General features: G+C 45.2%; 1 protein-coding gene across 5 annotated transcripts in view; it reads right to left on the bottom strand.

The window, feature by feature from the left end:
- Nucleotides 1–801: 801 nt before the first annotated feature.
- pomt2 (protein-O-mannosyltransferase 2) overlaps nt 802–17,948 on the bottom strand; it is a 142,154-nt gene continuing 125,007 nt past the window's right edge. Inside the window, exons 16-19 of one of the 5 annotated variants that reach the window (XM_038821568.1) lie at nt 12,399–12,470; nt 5,629–5,687; nt 3,586–3,667; nt 802–822 (exon numbers count right to left, since the gene is read on the bottom strand). In XM_038821568.1, the coding sequence (XP_038677496.1) occupies nt 817–822; nt 3,586–3,667; nt 5,629–5,687; nt 12,399–12,470 (219 nt within the window). In that variant the 3' untranslated portion in view covers nt 802–816. Of the gene's footprint in view, nt 823–3,585; nt 3,668–4,603; nt 4,824–5,628; nt 5,689–12,398; nt 12,471–17,948 lie in introns of those variants that run through there. The other 4 variants (XM_038821607.1, XM_038821598.1, XM_038821587.1 and 1 more) reach the window with 4 other exon arrangements.

The following is a 17,948-nucleotide window of genomic DNA, read 5'->3' as shown; positions in this document are numbered from 1 at the left end:
GAGAGACAGAGAGAGACAGAGAGAGACACAGAGAGAGAGAGAGAGACAGAGAGAGAGAGAGAGACAGAGAGAGAGACAGAGAGAGAGACAGAGAGAGACAGAGCGAGAGACAGAGAGAGAGACAGAGACAGAGAGACAGAGACAGAGAGAGAGACAGAGAGAGACAGAGAGAGAGACAGAGAGAGAGACAGAGAGAGAGACAGAGAGAGAGACAGAGAGAGAAACAGACAGAGACAGAGAGAGAGACAGAGAGAGAGAGAGAGAGACAGAGAGACAGAGAGAGAGACAGAGAGAGAGAGAGAGACACAGAGAGAGAGAGAGACAGAGACAGAGACAGAGAGAGAGAGACAGAGAGAGAGAGAGACAGAGAGAGAGAGAACAGAGAGAGAGAGACAGAGAGAGAGAGAGACGAGACAGAGAGAGAGACAGAGAGAGAGACAGAGAGAGACAGAGACAGAGAGAGAGAGAGAGAGAGAGAGAGAGAGAGTCAGAGAGAGGTGTTTTGGGGAAGTGGAGGACAGGGGTGAGTGGTGCTCACGTGGGCCTGCCAATCACACCCACATGTTCTGGTCCTGTCCAAGGATGGTGAGGTTTTGGGTCTCCTTCATTAGCACCATGTCAGCGGTTCCTAACATTGATCTGCAGCCTTGTCCATTGGTGTCCATTTTTGGGGTATCGGGCTAGCCGAGGCTGCGGACGGGGGTGAAGGTGGATGTTCTTGCAGTTTCCTCGCTGATAGCCGGAGGTGAGTTCTGCTGGGGTGGTGAGCGTCCACTCACTTATGCCTGGGCCTGGTTGGGTGACCTTATGGATTTTTTATACCTGGAAACGGTCAAATACATCGTTAGGGGGTCAGTGGAGGGGCTCTACCTGAGGTGGCAGCCATTTATCTCATACTTCAAATTAAGCCTTGCAGAAAGTAAGGCTTATGCAGAAAGCAAGGAGACATGGGGTAGTGGGAAATTTAGCCAGTTGGATAACGAACTGGCTAACCAATAGAAGTCAGAGAGTGGTGGTGGATGGCAAATATTCAGCCTGGAGCCCAGTTATCAGTGGCGTACCGCAGGGATCGGTTCTGGGTCCTCTGCTGTTTGTGATTTTCATTAATGACTTGGATGAGGGAGTTGAAAGGTGGGTCAGTGAATTTGCAGACGATACGAAGATTGGTGGAGTTGTGGATAGTGAGGAGGGCTGTTGTCAGCTGCAAAGAGACATAGATAGGATGCAGAGCTGGGCTGAGAAGTGGCAGATGGAGATTAACCCAGAATAGTGTGAGGTTGTCCATTTTGGAAGGATAAATCTGAATGCGGAATACAGGGTTAATGGTAGGGTTCTTGCCAATGTGGAGGAGCAGAGAGATCTTGGGGTCTATGTTCATAGATCTTTGAAAGTTGCCACTCAAGTGGATAGAGCTGTGAAGAAGGCCTATGGTGTGCTAGCGTTCATTAGCAGAGGGATTGAATTTAAGAGCCGTGAGGTGATGATGCAGCTGGACAAAACCTTGGTACAGCCACATTTGGAGTACTGTGTGCAGTTCTGGTTGCCTCATTTTAGGGAGGATGTGGAAGCTTTGGAAAAGGTGCAAAGGAGATTTACCAGGATGTTGCCTAGAATGGAGAGTAGGTCTTACGAGGAAAGGTTGAAGGTGCTAGGCCTTTTCTCATTAGAACGGAGAAGGATGAGGGGCGACGTGATAGAGGTTTATAAGATGATCAGGGGAATAGATAGAGTAGACAGTCAGAGACTTTTTCCCCCGAGTGGAACAAACCATTACAAGGGGTCATAAATTTAAGATGAATGGTGGAAGATATAGGGAGGATGTCAGAGGTAGGTTCTTTACCCAGAGAGTAGTGGGGGCATGGAATGCACTGCCTGTGGAAGTAGTTGAGTCAGAAACATTAGGGACCTTCAAGCGGCTATTGGATAGGTACATGGATTATGGTAGAATGATAGAGTGTAGATTAATTTGTTCTTAAGGGCTGCACAGTAGCATTGTGGATAGCACAATTGCTTCACAGCTCCTGGGTCCCAGGTTCGATTCCGGCTAGGGTCACTGTCTGTGCTGAGTCTGCACATCCTCCCCGTGTCTGCGTGGGTTTCCTCCCACAGTCCAAAGATGTGCAGGTTAGGTGGATTGGCCATGATAAATTGTCCTTAGTGTCCAAAATTGCCCTTAGTGTTGGGTGTTATTACTGGGTTATGGGGATAGGGTGGAGGTGTTGACCTTGGGTAGGGTGCTCTTTCCAAGAGCCGGTGTAGACTCGATGGGCCGAATGGCCTCCTTCTGCACTGTAAATTCTATGATAATCTAGGACAAAGGTTCGGCACAACATCGTGGACCGAAGGGCCTGTTCTGCACTGTATTTTTCTATGTTCTAATTAATTACCATCAGCTGTTGAGGAGGGGTTTAGGGTTTGGTTGTGGGACTAGGGATGTTATGGGGAGGTTAGATGTGGCATTTGTTGCTTTTTCCCCCTCTGATCTTTTGTCTTATTAGCTCGACAAATATACCCTGTATGAGTCATTTCCAAATGTACCCTGTATGAGTCATTTCCAGAGCTGTGTTGCAGTTTAGATCATGTGTGTTATTTCTGAAATCTTTAATGAAGTATTTTTAAAAAAATGATGATGGCATGATTCAGTGATAAAGGAGTAATAAAAACAGAACATGCTGGAAATACTCAGCAGGTCTGACAGCATATCTAGAGAAACAAGCCGTCTGTAATCTTCCATTAAAACTGGGAAAAGCTGGAAGTGTAATAGTCTCAAGGTTGTTTGTAATAACTCCCAAATTGTAAATCACATTAGGTTCCACAAGACTTAACAATCTGGCAAGAATGGAAATTTGAAATTGTGAATTCAGAAAGTTTAACCAGTAAAACTGTAAAAAGTAACAAGTCAGAAAGATAAAAAGCAAAGTGTCAATTAACAGTAAGAGGAGAAAGTTTAACTGAAGCTTTTTCTCAGGGTGGAAGACTCAATACAAGGGGCAGAGGCTCAAGGTGAGAGGGGGAAAGTTTAGGGGAGATGTGCGGGGAAGGTTTTTCATGCAGAGGGTGGTGGGTGCCTGGAACACATTGCCAGTGGAAGGGGTGGAGGCAGGCACAATAGCAACGTTTAAGATGTATCTTAATAGATTGGGTATGGAATGGAGGGATACAGCTTGTCTGGGCAATAAGCAGTAGGTGTAAATAAGGAATCTGGATCGGTGCAGGCTTGGTGGGCCGAAGGGCCTGTTCATGTGCTGTAATGTTCTTTATTCTTTATCAATTAAACAGACTTCTCACCACCCTCCTTGGCTGACCAGACCAAGGTGTGAAGTGATAGTTCTGAAAATGTGGATAAGATAGAATCACAGAATTGTTAGGTCACAGGAAACACCATTTGGCCCATTGTTCTGCACCAGCTCTCTAAACAACCATCACAACTTAATGCCATTTCCATGGCCTTCCCCTGCACATTGTGTCTATTCAAGTAATCATCGAATGTCCTCTTAAATGCCTCGATTGAACTTGCCTCCACCACACTTCCAGGCCGAGCATTCCAGACCCAAAACATTCATTGTGTACAAATGTTTTTCTCACCTCACTTTTGCAAATCACTTTAAATCTGTGCGATCTCGTTCTGGATCCTTTTACAAACTGGTATAGTTTCTCTCTATCTGCTCTGTTAACAAAGATGACTGTTTGAGATTTTTATTTTACACCGTAAAGATGTTTTAAGCCAATCTTAAGCAGGTTGTTGAAAATAGCCAATTAGTGTATAATTTATTACCGTTGGTTTTAGCTAATTGCGCATGTTGTCTTAACCTTAACACAATGGTTTCTTTCAAGCCAAATCACTTATCTTGAGTTAGCCCAAGTGTTGAACAATAATTGGTTAACATAACTGTCCATCAATTTATAATTCAGACAACCTGAATAAAGGCCTATTCATTCAGTCAGTCAAGGTTAACAATGGTCTTGAATGTTCTATCTTATCTTTTCAGTCTGGGAAACAGCATTTTACAATTCTATAATTTACTAGTACACTAAAAATCATGCAAATATAAAACATTATAAATTTGTGTTGAAAGTTATATTACCAGACTTACTAATACATCTATGAATTAATTGTTTATTCTTTAATGGCCTCACAATTAAAGCTCTTAATTTAATTGATCTGGCTGGTTTAGCTTTTTTAAAAAATGTCTGCTAGGTCAATTCAAAATGGCTTCTGACCAGGTTAAGTTTATTATGCTAAATAACAATAAGACTACAAAATGGTCATCACACTAAAATTATTGATTTTGAAACTACCATAACAGGTTTGAGCATCTGAAAGAGGGTAGAAAGATGATTAAGAGGGAAGATCTGTGATAAGGTGGAAGGCAGGAGAAATTAAAATTACATTGTGAGTAGCAATGGGATAATAAAGAAATAAAAGACGTGTAATCAACTTGTTCAAAACATTTCAAATTTTTCTCAGTTCTGATGAATGATCATTGACCTGAAACGTTAACTGTTTTCTCTCAATACTAGCTGAGTATTTCCACCATTTCCTGATTTTATTTCAGGTTTCCAGCATTCACAATAATTTAGAAGGCCATTAAATAAACACATATGGGATCTTTGCCTTTATTATTATAGATGTGGGGTACAGAGCAATGAAGCTACAGTAAACCATTATAAATCACTTGTTAGACCCCAGTTGGAGTATTCTGGACATCACACCTTCGGAAGGATAAAGAAGCCTTGACGAGGGTGAAATGGTGATTTGCTGGAACACCAGAGACGAAGGACTTCAGTTACGTAGCGACATTGAAGAAACTAGTGTTGTTCTCCTTCGAGCAGAGAAGGCCAAGAGAAAATTTAATAGAAGCATTCAAACCCACAAAGGGTCTAATACAGTAAAGAAGGAGATCCTGTTGCCAACTGCAAAAGGGTCAGTAACTGGAGATCAGAGATTTACGGTAATTTGCAAAATAATCAAAGATGACATGACCTAACAGTATATTATTTTAAACACAGCAAGTTGTTGTGATCTGCAATGCACTGTTTCAATAGGATTCAGTATTCGATTCAATTGTAGCATACAAAGGAACTTGTCCTATTTGTATTGAAAACTTTGGAGGGCTATGGGGAAAAGGCATGGAAGTGGGACTGATTGGATACCTCTACCAAAGAACTGGCACAGACTTTCTTATAGAACCAGTGCAGTAGGCCATGCGGCCCATCAAGTCTGCACTGACCCTCTGAAAGAGTACCCTACCTAGGCCCACTTCTATCCCCGCAACCTCACAAAATCTGCAGATCTCTATACACTAAGGGGCAATTTTATCACAGCCAATCCACCTAACCTGCGCATTTTAGACTGGAGGAGAAAATGGGAGCATCCAGTGGAAATCCACGTAGACACGGGGAAAAAGTGCAAACTCCACACAGTCAGCCAAGGCTGGAATCAAACCCAGATCCCTAGTACTGTGAGGCAGCTGTGCTAACCATCGTGCCGCCCCAATATATGCTACGATTTATCAAAATGACACCCGGCAAAGCAATGTCTTGCTGCATAGCTATCTGACAGTACCGGCTCATTGGGGAGGCTAGAAATTAGAAGTTTTATTCAATAGGCTGTTGTCAAACACTTACAGGATTCCCCAATAAGTAAACTCTATATTCGGTCTCATTCGTCCCGGAGAAACGGAGGCCCTGTGAAAACAAGAAAACAGTCAAGGCCGAGCATACCAACAATCACATTGCATAGACTGTTCCATTCAGAAAAACCTCAAAATTTGAAGTTAAGTAAGGAAAAAGCAATATATAGTTCAAATTGTGTAAAAGCACAGAGCCCGACAAAGGAAGAAAAACAGTAAGAAATCTTACAACACCAGGTTAAAGTCCAACATAGACCATAGAACTGTACAGCACAGTACAGGCCCTTTGGTTGTGCCGAACTAGTCTGAAACTAAGATCAAATCAACCCAATCCCAATGATTCTAGTGCACTCCATATGCCTATCCAATAACCGCTTGAAAGTTCCTAAAGTGTCCAACTCCACTACCATAGCTAGGAGTGCGTTCCATGCCCCAACCACTCTCTGAGTAAAGAACCTACCTCTGACATCCCTCCTATATCTCCCACCCTGAACCTTATAGTTATGCCCCCTTGTAACAGCTACATCCACCAAGGAAAAAGCCACTGAACGTCTACTCTATCTATCCCTCTCATCATCTTATACACCTCAGTCTAAATCTTTGGTTTTTAGAGAGAGAGATTATGTTTTTTTTTATAAATTTAGAGTGCCCACTTCATTTTTTCCAATTAAGGGGCAATTTAACGTGGCCAATCCACCTAGCCTGCACATCTTTGGGTTGTGGGGGTGAAACCCACGCAAACACGGGGAGAATGTGCAAACTCCCCACGGACAGTGATCCAGAGCCGGGATCGAACCTGGGACCTCAGCGCCGTGAGGCAACAGGGCTAACCCACTGCGCCACCGTGCTGCCGAGAGAGATGATGTTGACATTTTTTTAGAATTTAGTCAGTTGGAATTTAGTTGGACGACTGTGTGCAAGTTCCACAATTTTCATTTCCCATTTTTCACCTCCTGGACGGAGAAGCCCGAACGTGATTTGCTGAGTTCCATTTGCTCACAGAACGTGAGCTTCACAAGCAAAGGCCAGCAATTACTGACAGCTGTCCGTGCTTTTGACAAAGTGGTCAGCTGCCTTCTTGAACGACTGCAGTACATGTGGGATAGGTTAGGAAGGGTGTTCCAGGATTTTGACCCAGCAACAGTAAAGGATGGCGATTTGTTACAAGCCAGATGGTGCATGGCCTGGAGAGGAACATGTGGTGGTCTCACGGGTCTGTTGCCCTTGTCCTTGGTAGAACTTGCGGGTTTAGAAGGTGCTGTTACTGAGGCTTGGTGAGTTGCTGAAGTCAAATGTGGAGATGGGTATTCACTGCTGTAACTATGTCGGCACTCGATGGAATGAATATTCATGGGGTGCCAACAACCAGGTTGTTTTTCCTGGATGATGTCGAGCTTCTCGAGTGTTGTTGGAGCTGCACCCATCCAGGCAAGTGGAGAGTATTCCATTATACTCCTGACTGGGGCTTTGCAGATGGTGGACAGGCTTTGGGGAATAAAGAGGTCTGTAATTTGCCACAGAACTCCCAGTCTCTAATCTGCTCCTGTAGAATTATTTATATATCTGGTCCAGTTCAGTTTCTGATCAATGATAATCTCCAGAATTTTGGTGGGGGACCTGGAGAAGATAATTATATCGAATGTCAAATGGAGATGGTTGGAATCTCTCTTGCTGGAGATGATCACCGCCTGGCAGCAGTGTAACTTTCCACTTACGAATCCAAGCCTGAACATGTGGGTGTCACTGGCTAGGCCAGCATTTGTTGCCATCCTAATGCCCTTGAGGAGGTGGTGGTGAGTTGCCTTCTTAAACTGCTGCAACTGCAGTCACTGAGGTGTAGGTAGCCCCATGGTGCTGTTAGGGAGGGGATTCCAGGGTGTTGCCCGGCGACTGTGACAGAACGGCCGATATATTTCCAAGTCAGGGTGGTGAGTGACTTGGAGGGGAACCTCCAGGTGTTGGGGTTTCCAGTTATCTGCGGCTCTTGTCCTTCTAGATGGTAGTGGTCGTGGGTTTGGAAAGTTCTGCCTTAGGAGCCTTGGTGAGTTACTGCAGTGCATCTTGTAGGTGTTAAGTACACATGGCTGCCAATGTGCATTGGTGGTGGAGGGAGTGAATGTTTGTGGAATGGGTGCCAATCAAGCAGACTACTTTGTTTTGATGGTGTTGAACTTCTTGAGTGTTGTTGGAGCTGCATTCATCCAGGCAAGTGGGGAGTATTCCATCATACTCCTGACTTTGCCTTGTAGGCGATGGTTTGATTCTTTCTTTTTGGGGGTGGTCATTGCCTGGCACTTTTGTTGCACAAATGTCACTTGCCACAATCTGCAATCTCATGCATCTGCAGTCTCCAGCTCTTATTCTTCTAACCTCCAGAGGGTAAAGGCCCAGTCTAATTTTTCTTTCTAAGACAGTTTTTCCATTCCAGGAATTAGTTTGGGAAACCTTTGATGCATTCCCTCCATCGCAAGTACATCTTTCCTTCGGTAGAGACAAAAAACTGCACACAATACTCCAGGTGCAGTCTGACTACGGCTTTATATATTTGCAGTAAGACATAGAACATTACAGCGCAGTACAGGCCCTTCTCCCCTCAAATCCTCTTGTTTTAAATGGTATGTTTTAAAGGAAAACATACCATTTGTCCTCTTAAATGCTTGCTGCACCTGCATGTTAGCTTTCAGTGACTCATGAACAAGGTACACAAGTTCCAGCCTCTAACCATTTAAGAAATACTCTATTTCTGCATTTCCAACCAATGCATAACCTGACATTTCTTCACATTCCATTCCTTTGGCCAAATGTTTTCCCACTAGCCTCTCAAAATCCCCTTCCAGCATACAGACATCTTCCTCACAACTCAAACTTCCACCTCGTTTTGTGTCATCGTAAAACCTGAAAATATTTGGGAATAGATAGGATAGATGCGGGCAGGTTGTTTCCACTGGCGGGTGACAGCAGAACTGGGGGCATAGCCTCAAAATAAGGGGAAGTAGATTTAGGATTGAGTTTAGGAGGAACTTCTTCACCCAAAGGGTTGTGAATCTATGGAATTCCTTGCCCAGTGAAGCAGTTGAGGCTCCTAGATTAAATGTTTTCAAGATAAAGATAGATAGTTTTTTGAAGAATAAAGGGATTAAGGGTTATGGTGTTCGGGCCGGAAAGTGGAGCTGAGTCCACAAAAGATCAGCCATGATCTCATTGAATGACGGAGCAGGCTCGAGGGGCCAGATGGCCTACTCCTGCTCCTAGTTCTTATTGCATTTAATCCCCACATCCAAATGGTTGATCTAGATCATGAACAGCTGCGGGCCAAGCACTCACCCTTGCTAGTTGTAAGAGTGCCAACCATCACAAGGCCTTTCTCCAAGGAAAAGATAAAATTATGACTGGGTTTGTATGGGGGGGGAGGGGTAAGGGAGCCGAGCACGGAATGGGTGAGGATCGAGGAGTCCTCTGTAGGGAATGACCCTCTGAGCCCTCGCCACAGCAGCGCTTCCATTCCCCCAGTGAAGTACACGTCCAGCTCAATGGTGGTAGCAACGTTAAAATCTGAAACCAGATAAGACAGCACTTCGGCGAAGCATTGAGCAGGGCCAACTCTACCTCCTCCCAGGTGAGGCTAAGCCTCGTGATGTTTAAAGTGGTGCACAGTGTGCACCGAACCAGAACCCGAATGAACAGGTCTTTCCCAGAAGTGGAGGACGTGTGAACGGTGCCAGGAAGGCTTGGCCAACCACGTCCACATGTTCTGGACAGGCCCCAGACTTGTCGGGTTCTGGACAGCCTTCCCCGAGGTGGTGACCAAGGTTGTGGGGGTGAGGGTGGAGCCGTGACCTAAAGTAGCAATCTCCGGGGTATCAGACCAGCCAGAATTTCATATGGGGAAGAGGGCCGATTACATTGCTTTTGCTTCCTTAATTGCACGCTGGAGAATCCTGTTCGGCTGGCGATCGGCAGCACCACCCACAGCTGCAGACTGGCTGGCAGTCCTGTCAGAATTTCTCCATCTGGAGAAGATCAAATACACCATCCGACGGTCAGATGACGGTTTCCACAAAGCGTGGGGGCAATTCGTCAGCCCGTTCCAAGATCTGTTCAAAGCCAATAACGGATAGGAAGGGAAGGGGGCAGGGGGACCAATAGGAGACAACAGGACCATACAAAGCAGACAGGAACAAGGGGGGGGGGGGGGGGTGCAGCAAGGGAGGAACCCAGGGATATACCAGGAGGGTACACAAGGAAAGAGTGAGGAGTGGAAATAATCACCATTTCAATCATCTCCTGTATAGTGTACAAATATAAAATTTGATAAACATATTTATAAAAAAGAGTGCCAACCAGAAAATAACCCATTTATTCCTACACTCTGTTTTGTGCCAATACCTAGTTTTCAATCCCATGTTCTCTAATTTTGTTTACTAACCTCTTGTAGGGAACCTTATCAAAAGCTTTCTGAAAATATAAATATACCACATCCACCATTTCCCCCTTATCTATTTTGCTAGTTTATAGCCTCTAAGTTAAACATGATTCCCCTTTCATAAGTCCACACTGACTCTGCCTAAACTACCATTATTTTCTAAGTGTCCCGTTAAGCCAGTGAGCTTAACTTCGGTAGTAGGGAAGATGCTGGAATCTATCATCAAAGAAGAAATAGTGAGGCATCTGGATGGAAATTGTCCCATTGGGCAGAAGCAGCATGGGTTCATAAAGGGCAGGTCGTGCCTAACAAATTTAGTGGAATTTTTTGAGGGCATTACCAGTGCGTTAGATAATGGGGAGCCAATGGACGTGGTATGTCTGGATTTCCAGAAAGCCTTTGACAAGGTGCCACACAAAAGGTTGCTGCATAAGATAAAGATGCATGGCATTAAGGGTAAAGTAGTAACACGGATAGAGGATTGGTTAATTAATAGAAAGCAAAGAGTGGGGATTAATGGGTGTTTCTCTGGTTGGCAATCAGTAGCTAGTGGTGTCCCTCAGGGATCCGTATTGGGCCCACAATTGTTCACAATTTACATACATGATTTGGAGTTGGGGACCAAGGGCAATGTGTCCAAGTTTGCAGATGACACTAAGATGAGTGGCAAAGCAAAAAGTGCAGAGGATACCGGAAGTCTGCAGAGGGATTTGGATAGGTTAAGTGAATGGGCAAGGGTCTGGCAGATGGAATACAATGTTGACAAATGTGAGGTTATCCATTTTGGTAGGAACAACAGCAAACGGGATTATTATTTAAATGATAAAATATTAAAACATGCTGCTGTGCAGAGAAACCTGGGTGTGCTCATGCATGAGTCGCAAAAAGTTGGTTTACAGGTGCAACAGGTGATTAAGAAAGCGAATGGAATTTTGTCCTTCATTGCTAGAGGGATTGAGTTTAAGACTAGGGAAGTTATGCTGCAATTTTATAAGGTGTTAGTGAGGCCACACCTGGAGTATTGTGTTCAGTTTTGGTCTCCTTACCTGAGAAAGGACGTACTGGCGCTGGAGGGTGTGCAGAGGAGATTCACTAGGTTAATCCCAAAGCTGAAGGGGTTAGATTACGAAGAGAGGTTGAGTAGACTGGGACTGTACTCGTTGGAATTTAGAAGGATGAGGGGGGATCTGATAGAAACATTTAAAATTATGAAGGGAATAGATAGGATAGATGCAGGCAGGTTGTTTCCATTGGCGGGTGAAAGCAGAACTAGGGGGCATAGCCTCAAAATAAGGGGAAGTAGATTTAGGACTGAGTTTAGGAGGAATTTCTTCACCCAAAGGGTTGTGAATCTATGGAATTCCTTGCCCAGTGAAGCAATTGAGACTCCTTCATTAAATGTTTTTAAGATAACGATAGATAGTTTTTTGAAGAATAAAGGGATTAAGGGTTATGGTGTTCAGGCCGGAAAGTGGAGCTGAGTCCACAAAAGATCAGCCATGATCTCATTGAATGACGGATCAGGCTCGAGGCCATATGGCCTATTCCCGCTCCTAGTTCTTATGTTCTTATCACATCCTTTGTTACAGGCACCAGTATTTTCCATACTATTGATGTTAGGCTAACAGGTCCAGAGTTCCCAGTTTTCTTTCTCCCTTCTTTTTGAACTAGTGGGGTTAACATTTGCTTCCAATCTGCAAGAACCATTCTGGAGTCTTCAGAAGTTTGAAAAGTCACCATCAATTCAACTGTACAGGCACCTCTTTCAACACTCAGATGTATACCATCAGGTCCTGGTCATTTATCTAGTTCAAGTCCCATTAATTTCTCAACTAATATTAATATTTTACAGCTTCTAGTTCACAGTAGCCCCTTAAATGTCAGTCAGTCCACTGTCATATTTTTGAATTAGTAGGGCGGCATAGTGACGCAGTGGTTAGCACTGCTGCCTCACGGCGCTGAGGATCCGGGTTTGATCCTGGGCCTGGGTCCCCATCAGTGTACAGTTTGCACATTCTCCCCGTGGCTGCGTAGGTCTCGCCCTAAAACCCAAAGATATGCAGGGTAGGTGGACTGGCCACGCTAAATTACCCCTTAAATTCAAAAAAAAGAATTGGATACTCTAAATTTTTTTAAAAATACTCTTTAAGTAGTAACATTAGCTACCCTCCAATCTGGCCGTGTGTGTCAACACACACTAGTTTTTAAATCACTGTCCCTCCTATTGGGGAATTGGAGAACTTAGCCAGATACTCGGTATCGGGGTAACACAATTGTGCTTCCTGCCAGTCTGTGCCATTGCTTCTGACAAAACAAGTGCCATCCAGTAGAAAGTCTATTACCTGATAATTGACTGGCCAGTGCCAGGGTTTTGAAGTGAGTTCATTGTCTTTTGGTTTTAGCCCACTGTTACCCTATAGGAAAGAAGCAGAATAAAATTCATTAGAAACCTTTGCGAGATTGTGCTTGGATTTGCAGTTACTCTGCACAGTTGTCGGCCTGGGCACCTGTGCATTTGAGAGTTACAGACACAGAACAAATTGTTTTGAAATTTTGCTGCAGGATCAAACGGTCTTTCATTTTTTTGCACACCTTACAAAGGTCCTTTGAACATCTTGATAAATAGATTGCTCTATGCCTAATGATACACCACAGCAGGAACTGCGCTCTGGGAAGGTGAGTGAACTGATATATATGGACAGCGGCTGAACCCGAGACACTACACGTGTAATGTGTTCCACCCGCCCCCTCCTCCTCCTCTAACCAAAAAAAAAAGACTGTGGTAAGGTTTTTCTATTTCTATTTCTTTTTATCGTGTGATTAGTAACATTTTTTTTTTCCGTGTTATGTTCCTCTTACTGAATGTGGGAGCTCAGGGATGTGGCTGATGCCCCTGACTCCTTCACGTGCGGGAAGTGTGTCAAGCTGCAGCTCCTGTTAGACCGCATGACGGCTCTGGAGCTGCGGATAGACTCACTTTGGAGCATCCGCGATGCTGATGAGGTCGTGGATAGCACGTTTAGCGAGTTGGTCACACCGCAGATTAGGACTGCTGAGGGAGAAAGGGAATGGGTGACCAAAAGGCAGAGGAAAAGCAGGAAGGCAGTGCAGGTGTCCCCTGCAGTCATCTCCCTACAAAACAGATATACCGTTTTGGATACTGTTGGGAGAGATGGCTCACCAAGGAGGGCAGTAGCCAGGCTCATGGCACCGTGGCTGGCTCTGCTGTACAAAAGGGCAGGAAAAAGAGTGGAAGGGCTAAAGTCATAGGGGATTCAATTGTAAGGGGAGTAGACAGGCGTTTCTGTGGTCAAAAACGAGACTCCCAAATGGTATGTTGCCTCCCGGGTGCACGGGTCAGGGATGTCTCAGATAGGCTGCAAAACATTCTGAAGGGGGAGGGTGAATAACCAGTTGTCATGGTGCATATAGGCACCAATGATATAGGTAAAAAACGGGATGAGGTCCTACAAGCAGAATTTAGGGAGTTAGGAGCAAATTAAAAAGTCGGACCTCAGAGGTAGTAATCTCAGGATTGCTACCAGTGCCACGTGGTAGTCAGAGTAGAAATGAAAGAATAGGCAAGATGAATGCGTGGCTTGAGAGATGGTGCAGGAGGGAGGGGTTCAGATTTTTGGGACATTGGGACCGGTTCTGGGGGAGGTGGGACAAAGTTACAAACTGGACGGTCTACACCTGGGCTGGACTGGAACCAATGTCCTTGGGGGTGCTTTTGATAACGCTGTTGGGGAGGGTATAAACTAATGTGGCAGGGGGATGGGAACCAAATGAGTTAAGTGGACAGAAAAATGAAATGAAATGAAAATCGCTTATTGTCACAAGTAGGCTTCAAATGAAGTTACTGTGAAAAGCCTCTGGTCGCCACATTCCGGCGTCTGTTCGGGGAGGCTGGTACAGGAATTGAACCCGTGCTGCTGGCCTGCCTTGGTCTGCTTTCAAAGCCAGCGATTTAGCCCTGTGCTAAACAGCCTCTAAGTAAGGAGATAGTAACTAAAACCTGGAAGGAACTAGATCATGAAGTCAGAGCGACTAAGGGGAAAAAGTAGGCAGGGAGCAGATGATGAACACAAAGGGACTAGTGGTCTGAGGTGCATTTGTTTTAATGCAAGAAGGGCAGCCCAGTAGCATAGTGGTTAGCATCAATGCTTCACAGCTCCAGGGTCCCAAGTTCGGTTCCCGGCTGGGTTACTGTCTGTGCGGAGTCTGCACGTTCTCCACGTGTGTGCGTGGGTTTCCTCCGGGTGCTCCGGTTTCCTCCCACAGTCCAAAGATGTGCGGGTTAGGTGGATTGGCCATGCTAAATTGCCCGTAGTGTCCTAAAAAAAGTAAGGTTAAGGGGGAGTTGTTGGGTTACGGGTATAGGGTGGATACGTGAGTTTGAGTAGGGTGATCATTGCTCGGCGCAACATTGAGGGCCGAAGGGCCTGTTCTGTGCTGTACTGTTCTAAATCTAAATTCTAAATCTAAATCTAAATCTAAAGTGCAGTAGGTAAGGCAGATAAACTTAGGGTCTGGATTAGTACCTGGAAGTATGATGTTATTGCTATTACTGAGACTTGGTTGAGGGAAGGGCATGATTGGTAACTAAATATCACAGGATATCGATGCTTCAGGCGGGATAGAGAGGGAAGTAAAAGGGATGTAGGAGTTGCATTACTGGCCAGAGAGGATATCACAGCTGTGCTGAAGGAGGGCACTATAAAAATTTTTAAAAAAAAGAATGACTGAGGTAAGAGTAGGGCCAGTCAAGGGTAGTAGTGGGAAGTTGTGCATGGAGTCCGAGGAGATAGGAGAGGTGCTAAATTAGTATTTTTCGTCTATATTCACAGAGGAAAAAGACAATGTTGTCGAGGAGAATACTGAGATACAGGCGACTAGACTAGAAGGGCTTGAGGTTCATAAGGAGGAGGTGTTAGCAATTCTGGAAAGTGTGAAAATAGATAAGTCCCCTGGGCCGGATGGGATTTATCCTAGGATTCTCTGGGAAGCTCGGGAGGAGATTGCTGAGCCTTTGGCTTTGATCTTTAAGTCATCTTTGTCTACAGGAATAGTGCCAGAAGACTGGAGGATAGCAAATGTTGTCCCCTTGTTCACGAAGGGGAGTAGAGATAATCCCGTTAACTATAGACCAGTGAGCCTTACTTCTGTTGTGGGCAAAGTCTTGGAAAGGTTTATAAGAGATAGGATGTATAATCATCTGGAAAGGAATAATTTGATTAGAGATAGTCAACATGGTTTTGTGAAGGGTAGGTCGTGCCTCACAAACCTTATTGAGTTCTTCAAGAAGGTGACCAAACAGATGGATGAGGGTAAAGCAGTTGATGTGGTGTATATGGATTTCAGTAAAGCGTTTGATAAGGTTCCCCACGGTAGGCTATTGCAGAAAATACAGAGGCATGGGATTCAGGGTGATTTAGCAGTTTGGGTCAGAAATTGGCTAGCTGGAAGAAGACAAAGGATGGTGGTTGATGGGAAATGTTCAGCCTGGAGTCCAGTTACTAGTGGTGTACCACAAGGATCTGTTTAGGGGCCGCTGCTGTGTCATTGGAGGAGGGCGTAGAAGGACGGGTGAGTAAATTTGCAGATGACACTAAAGTCGGTGGAGTTGTGGACAGTGCAGAAGGATGTTACAAGTTACAGAGGGACATAGATAAGCTGCAGAGGTGGGCTGACAGGTGGCAAATGGAGTTTAATGCAGAAAAGTGTGAGGTGATTCATTTTGGAAGGAATAACAGGAAGACAGAGTACTGGGCTAATGGTAAGATTGTTGGTAGTGTGGACGAGCAGAGATCTCGGTGTCCATGTCCATAGATCCGTGAAAGTTGCCACCCAGGTTGAGAGGGTTGTTCAGAAGGCGTACGGTGTGTTAGCTTTTATTGGTAGAGGAATTGAGTTTCGGAGCCATGAGGTCATGTTGCAGTTGTACAAACTCTGGTGCGGCCGCATTTGGAGAATTGCGTGCAATTCTGGTTGCCGCATTATAGGAAGGATGTGGAAGCATTGGAAAGGGTACAGAGGAGATTTACCAAGATGTTGCCTGGTATGGAGGGAAGATCTTATGAGGCAAGGCTGAGGGACTTGAGGCTCTTTTCGTTAGAGAGAAGAAGGTTAAGAGGTGACTTAATTGAGGCAGACAAGATGATCAGAGGATTAGATAGGGTGGACATTGAGAGCCTTTTTCCTCGGATGGTGATGTCCAGCACGAGGAGACATAGCTTTAAATTGAGGGGAGATAGATACAGGACAGATGTCAGAGGTAGGTTCATTACTCGGAGAGTAGTAAGGGCGTGGAATCCCCTGCCTGCAACAGTAGTGGACTCGCCAACACTAAACGCATTCAAATGGTCATTGGATAGGCATATGGACAATAAGGGAATAGTGTTGAGGGACTTTAGATGGGTTTCACAGGACGGCACAACATCGAGGGCCGAAGGGCCTGTACTGCGCTGTAATGTTCCATGTTCTATGGAGGATTCGAGCAGTGAGGCGATATGGGCAGAGGATCAACTCTGGTTCAAAGAACAGTGCAGGAGAGCAGGTCAGGAGCAACATCAGGCAAACCAAATCAAAAAAATGTGGTGTCAACCTGGTGAAGGCAGAATACAAGACTACATGTGTACCAAACAGCATAAGCAGCAAGTAACGACAGATAGGGAAAAGCGTTTCTTCAACTAACTCATCAGACAATATTCCGGCAACAGTACTGAAGACTTGTGCTCCAGAACTTGCCGCACCTCTAGCCAAGCTGTTCCAGTACCGCTACAACACTGGCATCTTCCCGGCAATGTGGAAAATTGCCCAGCTGTGTCCTGTACCCAGAAATAGGACAAAATCCAACCCAGCCAATTCCCGCCCTATCAGTCTACTCTCCATCATCAGCAAAGTGATGGAAGGAGTCATCAATAGTGCTATAAAGCGGCACTTACTCAGCAATAACCTGCTCACTGACGCTCAGTTTGGGGTCCGCCAGAGTCACTCAGCTCCTGACCCCATTACAGCCTTGGTTCAAACATGGACAAAAGAGCTGAATGCCAGAGGTGAGGGGAGAGTGACTGCCCTTGCCCTTGACCGACTATGGAGCAAGAAGCCCTAGCTAAACTGGAGTCGATGTGAATCAGGGGGAAACTCTCCGCTGGTTGGAATCATACCCGACACAAAGGAAGATGGTTGTCGCGGTTGGAGGTCAATCATCCCAGCTCCAGGACATCACTGCAGGAGTTCCTCAGGGTAGTGTCCTAGGCCCAACCATCTTCAGCTGCTTCATCAATGACCTCCCTTCCATCATAAGGTCAGAATGCTGATGACTGCATAATGTTCAGCACCATTTGCAATTCCTCAGATAATGAAGCAGTTCATGTCCAAATGAGGCAAGACCTCATGCGCTGCAGGAAAGGATGTCCCGAGTCGTGGTACATTGGCGAGACCATGCAGACGCTGCGACAACGGATGAACAGACATCACGTGACAATCACCAGGTGTTCCCTTCCTGTCGGGGAACACTTCAGCAGTCAAGGGCATTCAGCCTCTGATCTCCGGGTAAGCGTTCTCCAAGGCGGCCTTCAGGTCACGCGACAACACAGAATCCCCGAGCAGAAACTGATAGCCAAGTTCCGCATGCATGAGTATGGCCTCAACCGGGATTTTGGATTCACGTCTTACTACATTTAATCCCCCCAAAATCTGGCCTGGGCTTGCGAACTCCTACCAACTGTCCTGGCTTGAGACAATTCACATTTCTTTAACCTGTGATTATCCCTCTCTCCAGTCGCACTGTCTGGAACTGTATAGACTTTTTTTTTAAACAAACAATTTTATTGAGGTATTTTAGGCATATAGAAAAAGTGATATTGTACAGTACAAAAAAAAAGTCA

The sequence above is a fragment of the Scyliorhinus canicula genome, chromosome 2 (genome assembly GCF_902713615.1).
Source record: "Scyliorhinus canicula chromosome 2, sScyCan1.1, whole genome shotgun sequence".
Lineage (NCBI taxonomy): Eukaryota > Metazoa > Chordata > Chondrichthyes > Carcharhiniformes > Scyliorhinidae > Scyliorhinus > Scyliorhinus canicula.
Note: the sequence above shows the minus strand (reverse complement) of the source record. Positions and strands in the feature narration are given on the sequence as shown.